Source organism: Pinus tabuliformis, chromosome 1_1 (genome assembly GCF_031772625.1).
Source record: "Pinus tabuliformis cultivar Carrire ecotype Pingquan chromosome 1_1, CPIR1, whole genome shotgun sequence".
NCBI classification, from domain to species: domain Eukaryota; kingdom Viridiplantae; phylum Streptophyta; class Pinopsida; order Pinales; family Pinaceae; genus Pinus; species Pinus tabuliformis.
The window spans coordinates 743,027,836-743,034,356 of NC_142297.1; the positions used below are offsets into that span (position 1 = coordinate 743,027,836).

Consider the following 6,521-nt stretch of genomic DNA (forward strand, 5'->3'; position numbering starts at 1 on the left):
TAACATTAATTTAATTTTAACTAATTATATATTTCGTGTATTTGAGAAGCGTGAAGTGTCATCACTTTTAAATCATTAATATTTAGCATAAAAGTTGTTTGAAAGTGGTTGATTAATGTAACATCGTGGAGGAAGGAAAGCCACGATGCTAAGATGTGCTACTGTAGTCAAACACTGAGTTTGACCAAATTTATGATCAATACAGAAATTACAAGCAAACGCACCTTTTTCTTCGTTTTTCATACTTTAGGCCTTCGTTCGATTGTTGCCGCAACTGCTCAAGCACTGAGTTTAACCAAACAACATACTTGTCATATTTTAGGCCTTCGTTCAATTGTTGCCGCAGCTGCTCAAGTATATTCCCACCCAAAAGCAGTTTGGGACATCCACGAACATCAAGAAGCTCTAACGACATTAAATGTTCCACGCCGGGCAGCTCGCGGATCTCACGGCATTGCTGAACTTGTAATGTTTTAAGCTTTGTCAGTTGCCCCAACCAGGGTATGCTCCTCAGCTTCACACATTCATGAAAATACAACCGCTCCAGAGAAGTCAAACATTCCACACCTGGCAGCTCTTGTATCTCACGACATCCACTAACATCCAGATGTGTAAGCTTTGTGAACTGCCCCAACCTTGGTATGCTCCTTAGCTTCGCACATCCACCAACACTCAACCACTCCAAAGAAGTCAAACATTCCACCCCTGGCAGCTCTTGTATCTCGCGGCATTGCATAACATTTAATATTTTAAGCTTTGTGAACTGCCCCAACCGTGGTATGCTCCTTAGCTTCTCACATCCATTAACACTCAACCATTCCAAAGAAGTCAAACATTCCACCCCTGGCAGCTCTTGTATCTCACGGCATTGCCCAACATCTAATCTTTTAAGCTTTGTGAACTGCCCCAACCCTGGTATACTCCTTAGCTTCTCACATCCACGAACACCCAACCACTCTAAAGAAGTCAAACATTCCACCCCTGGCAGCTCTTGTATCTCAGGGTATCCACTAACACTCAGACATGTAAGCTTTGTGAACTGCCCCAATCCCGGTAAGCTCCTTAGCTTCTCACATCCACCAATCAGCAACCACTCCAAAGAAGTCAAATATTCCACCCCTGGCAGATCTTGTATCTCATGACATCCTCTAACATCCAGATGTGTAAGCTTTGTGAACTGCCCCAACCATGGTATGCTCCTCAGCTTCTCACATCCATTAACACTCAACATCGCCAAAGAGGTCAAATATTCCACACCTGGTAGCTCTCGTATCTCATGGCATTGATCAACAATTAGCTTTCTAAGTCTTGAAAGCTGGCCCAAGCCTTGTATTCTCTCGAGCTTCTCACATCCCAGAACATTCAAAGTCTCCAAAGATACCAATGTTTCAAAACCGGGGAGGTCCTCAACATTCACACAGCTGCTGATGTCGAGATCTGGAGGTTTTGACAGGCCACAAATCCATCCTAGTTGCCTCAATTCTTGACACCCCGTCAAGGACAGTTGTTGAAGGTTGGGGCAAACTCCCTCTTCAAAAAATACCTCCCTTATTTCTGTGCCTGACAGGTCTAATGTCTTCAATTTTTTCATTGTTCTTTCCCCTTGTAATGATAAGTGTCTTTCTATGTCTCCTCCAACCCTTTTAAATGGAAGTTCCCCCAACGGACAATCTGATACCACTAGAGATTCTAGATTGTTCATCTTGAGAAGGTGTTCTGGTAGATATTCTATCCCACAATTTTCTATATCCAAATGTGTCAACTGAGTCAACCGTTCAAAGGAATCGGGCAAGGATTTCAATTGCGGCGAAGAAGAGAGTGAGAAGATCTTCAAGCTCTTGAGGTCACCGAGCCAAAGTGGAAGTGCTTCCAACAAATCGCTACCTAATTTTAGAACTTCCAAATTGCAGAGGTCTCCAATAAGGCTAGGCAATTCTTTTAACTTTGTTTCCTGCAAATATAACTGTTGCAAGGACTGTTGACGTGCGACTTGGGGTGGCAAATCTACCAACTGACTGCAGGATGAAAGATCCAAGTGCTCCAGCATTTTAATATCTCCCAGAGTTCCATTGTTGATGGCCAAATTCTCGCAACTCCTCAATGAGAGATATTTCAGGCGAGTTAAATTGCTAAATGAATTGGGAAGAGTGAGCAAAGAGGAAGCACCTTCCAAATCCATGAGCTGTAAGTTATTTAGCTCTCCAAATGAAACAGGTAGCGACACCAATTTTGAGAACCCTTTGAAAATTAAGTATTTCAAAGAGTGCAAATGACAAAATTCGTCCGGCAACCTTTCGACGGTCACTGCTTTGGAGTGATTCCATATGGCGATCCTTTGGAGGTACTTCAGCTGCCCTATAGATCTTGGAATCTCTGAGAGGGGAGCCGAGATATTTAACTCTTTCAGATCGAGAGGCAACACCTGCAATGTTCACGTTTCAACATAAGATTGTAGCCTACAAAATGAGAAATTAAATGAAGAAGGATAAACGCACACATATTTTCGTACTTTAGATTGATGTGGCCACAGTCTATTCAAAGTGTTTCCCTGCATTTCCAGAACTCTTAACTTCGTCATCGGAATCCAGTCAGGAAGGGAAGAGTGGGAAAATCCATACCAACGGAGCCATGTCAAATGCGGTTTCTGCTCCCTCAATATGTCTTCTAAATGATCTTCTTCAGTTGCAACAAGTTGCAACTTACTAAAATCGAAATTACTGAATAGAGGCCTGATCCGTGATACTTGTGAAGTCGGGGTATTTGAAAGGTCGGGATGTTTATCCGTGAAGAAATCAAGGGAGGAACTAACCATACTTATTCAGCTAACTATTACCTGCTCATTGATCAAGAAAAAAAATCTACAGTGAACTAATCTAACTTTGCCATGAAACAAGAAATTTTAAAGCTTAAAATTTAATTAAACCCAAGAAAAAGGTTTGGATTGTCGAAGTACTTACATGTGAGGATCGCTGTAACAAATCATCAGTGCTATTGGTTGTCGAACCCCAAATACGAAGGGGAATGACTTCCTTGGCAAATATTCTTCCAAGATCCCTAATATGATCATGCATATTTATTTTATTTTCAGTGTCCACATCTAACAGACACTTGTCCTGTAGATTTTGAAGCCCAACATTACCCCATATCCTGATAGCTTTATCTCTGTCTTGTCCTATGAAGAAACAAGCAATATCTAATAATATTGACTTATCATTTTCCTGAAGTGAGTCATAACTTATTCTAAAACAGCTCTCTATCTCTTTGGGAAAACTACTTTGAAGTCGAAACAATTGATCTTCCCAGTAATCATATGGTCGTCCATAAACTAGTGCGCCCACTACTTTCAATGATAGTGGCAATCCATCACACACACTAACAAACCGATCTACCAAATCTGCAAATTCTGGTAGTGGATGTGGCTGATTAAAAGCATAGGAACAGAAGAGTTGTTTGGATTGCGGGATATTCAATCCCTTTAAATAATAAAGGGATCCCTCTAACACTCCATGGCTTTCAAGGACATGCTTGTCACGCGATGTAAGCAAAATCAAGCTTTCAGGGCTAAGAGAACCCTTAATTGTCAAAAGCGCTTCCTGTTGATTTGTATCATTTACATCGTCTAAAACTAAGAGAGCGTGACAGGATAAGGGATGCTTTGGTATATCTTCCTCTGTACACTCAGTTTCTATATTTCCATTTCCAAGTTTCAAGCCTTTAATGAGCTTACTTTTTAAAATATTTAGAGACATTTCCCTAACATTTTCAATAAAGGCGGATTCGTTGTACTTTGACCTGTTAAGGTTGAAGAATGCTTTGGCCAGTGTCGTTTTTCCGACCCGGCCTACACCCAAGATCCCCACAACTTTGGGTTTCACCTGCTCCTCCTGCCCCTGCAACACTGTCTTTTCAAATTCTTCTAGTTTTAGGTCCAACCCAGTTGGATATTGAGCCACAGGCAAAGGTTGTTTTGGAACATTTTTTAAAACCCTTTTGAGGACGTCATCCAAGAGCTCGCCCTCGTCCCTGAATAATACACATTGATGAAGTAAAATAAGAAGTTAGAAAGTAAACCTCATGTACCTTATATTGTTTCAGTTCGAAACCGCTCAGATCTGCAACATATGAAAGTGTGGTTCTCCAATTCTGAATAGTGTCTGAACTGTAGCGTGGTCTTTCATCACCTGTTTGGTCGGTTTTTCTCTTGTCCTGGAGCTCCTTTAGGCCTTTAGCGTACCTTCCTTCTTTCTCTGTATATCGGACCTCAGAAGGATCCACCTTAAAAAAGATGGGAAGAATGGTAACCCGCTGAGGATTGGTAGCCTTGGCGTTTTTCATGAGAACGAGCTCATTCAAGCACCAACTAGACTCCGCGTAAGTTGGAGAGAGAATGGCAATGTGGACAGAGGCAGTGCGGATAGCTTGTTCTATTTGGGAAGAAATATTGTGACCCTCCTCCAATTCCTTCCTGTCCAAAAAGACACTCAATCCACAATCAAGAAGGCGCCTATAGAGATGGCTGGCGAAGGTGTTTTTTACGTCCGGCCCCGATGATTTATGAACACTTGGTAACAGGACAAAGAAGTCGAGGCAGAGGATGAAGCCGAGGAAGAAGAAACAGCAGAATCATTGTCATCGTGAGCTGGGGCGGTAGTTAGGTTTGCCATTGCCATGGGAATCTAGATAACGGCGGAAACTGCAAACGAGCCTAGGAAGAGCGTTATAAAGCTGCAATTGATGGGTTGATCGATGGTGTGAGGGCACTTTCAATAAAAGCATAGCTGTATAATGATCATTTTTATGATTGGTTGAGACTTTTTTAGATACATGGCTTCCAATAAATATAACTCCGATATTATTTTCTACATTTTTTTCCATATTCTCCATTAAACAAGCTCAACCAAATTAATTGTTTTTAAATCAAAGCGTAATTAGTTTTAAAAAAATGCATCGCTGCATAATGATAATTTTTATGATTGCTTGGACCTTTTTCCCGGACAACGCTTCAAATAAATGTAACTAGGATATTATTTTCTACATTTTTAATAAAGAAACTTGATAAGTTGAGGAATTTTTATTTAAATTGAATCAGCAAATTGTAAGCCATAGGTATTTTTAATCAGGATTTCTACATTTTTAATAAAGAAAGTTCATAAGTTAGAGGAATTTTTATTTAAATTGAATCAGTAAATTGTAAGACATAGGGATTTTTAACCAGAATTTTTAACTATGACTTTGATATGTTTGAGGCTAAAATAGTATATTTTAGTGACTATCATTTTATGTATTTGCTTTTATAATTAATATTTGTGATCTATTTCATTTTATAGTTTTGTTTTGTTAGACACACCAGCATCTTATAATTTTAGAATTAGTATGGTAATTAACAATTTATAATAATGTTTAATATTGTCACTAAATTAAATTATATAAAAATAAAAATTAAATTAAATTAAATTAAAAGATTAGTGTAATGTAATATAAATATTTTAACTCGTCAAAAGAAAATAGAAATAACTAAATAAAAATGGCTCACTACATTAACATGGTATTGAAAATCCATGGTATTCATGTAGAATGTAGCCTATTTAAAGACAGAAATTAAACCAGCGTAGATCTATCTTAACCCTAGATCTATATGCAAAGTTGTTTTTAGAGTGAAAAGATATTTGATCCTTCTCAACTTTTAATAAATTAAAAATTAAGAGAAATCTAAATTAATTTTATTTATTTTAAATTTTATATAATTATTTATTTAATGATATTTAAAAATAATTTAAATAATACGATAAAAAAATTATTATATTATATAATCTTATAAAAAAATATATAAAAAAAATCATTTAATTTTCTATAATTAAGAAAACTTTGCTATGAAAAATATATATTTTAAAATCTCATATTTCTTAAAAATTAATAAATAAAAAAATGAAAGGTAAACTTTCTGTTATAAAAAACACTCTTCATCGCCTTGGAGTATGCCGTAAAACTGCTTATGCTTGGTTAAGAGCTCGTCTTCCTCGGACGTAAGGAAACAACACTCTTCATCGCCCTGGAGTATGCCGTAAAACTGCTTATGCTTGGTTAAGAGCTCGTCTTCCTCGGACGTAAGGAAACAGGTTAACGGCCCAAGACCCATAGGTATTTGGCAGGAGTGAAACCTTGCTCCCTTATGGACCACCAGCGGGTTATTGCATGTGGCGTGGTTTTCCTTGATAACAGTGATGAGTCAAACCGACATTCGCGGATAGCAGAGATGGCTGTCCTCACTATTCGTTTGACCTCTGAGTTTGATAAATTTTACCACCTTCCCAAAAAAAAAACAATAACAAAAACACTCTTCATGTATATCCATTTTTGTGGTCTGCAACTCACCAAAACACTGAGAGGTTTTGTGGTTTTTTTTTTCTTTTACCAAGGGGAATCTGATATTTTGGACATCTTTAGTAAATGATGTGATCCGCACTTCCAATTTTTACCATTCCAACTTCACCGCTGAGAATATTGGATTTTACCATTCCAAT

General features: G+C 38.1%; 2 protein-coding genes across 2 annotated transcripts; both read right to left on the reverse strand.

The window, feature by feature from the left end:
• Positions 1-208: 208 nt before the first annotated feature.
• Positions 209-2,814, reverse strand: LOC149216124 (uncharacterized). The gene is made up of 2 exons (XM_089389832.1): positions 2,510-2,814; positions 209-2,422 (listed from the first exon to the last, which is right to left on the reverse strand). The coding sequence occupies exons 1-2, from the start codon at positions 2,810-2,812 to the stop codon at positions 209-211; spliced, it is 2,517 nt and encodes an 838-aa protein (XP_089245958.1). The 5' UTR covers positions 2,813-2,814.
• Positions 2,815-2,818: 4 nt separating this feature from the next.
• LOC149216125 (disease resistance protein RUN1-like) lies at positions 2,819-4,664 on the reverse strand. The gene is made up of 4 exons (XM_089389833.1): positions 4,561-4,664; positions 4,235-4,465; positions 2,958-4,023; positions 2,819-2,833 (listed from the first exon to the last, which is right to left on the reverse strand). The coding sequence occupies exons 1-4, from the start codon at positions 4,662-4,664 to the stop codon at positions 2,819-2,821; spliced, it is 1,416 nt and encodes a 471-aa protein (XP_089245959.1).
• Positions 4,665-6,521: the final 1,857 nt, after the last annotated feature.

What these genes read in the sequence shown, in the direction of transcription:
- LOC149216124 (XM_089389832.1), bottom strand. Translation starts at nt 2,812, where the DNA reads ATGGTTAGTTCCTCCCTTGATTTCTTCACGGATAAACATCCCGACCTT. An exon ending in TGTGGCCACATCAATCTAAA is followed by an intron (nt 2,423 to 2,509) that starts GTACGAAAATAT and finishes TGAACATTGCAG; the next exon opens with GTGTTGCCTCTCGATCTGAA.
- LOC149216125 (XM_089389833.1), bottom strand. Translation starts at nt 4,664, where the DNA reads ATGGCAAACCTAACTACCGCCCCAGCTCACGATGACAATGATTCTGCT. An exon ending in TCTTTGTCCTGTTACCAAGT is followed by an intron (nt 4,466 to 4,560) that starts GTTCATAAATCA and finishes CTTTTTGGACAG; the next exon opens with GAAGGAATTGGAGGAGGGTC. An exon ending in TATACAGAGAAAGAAGGAAG is followed by an intron (nt 4,024 to 4,234) that starts GTACGCTAAAGG and finishes TGTATTATTCAG; the next exon opens with GGACGAGGGCGAGCTCTTGG.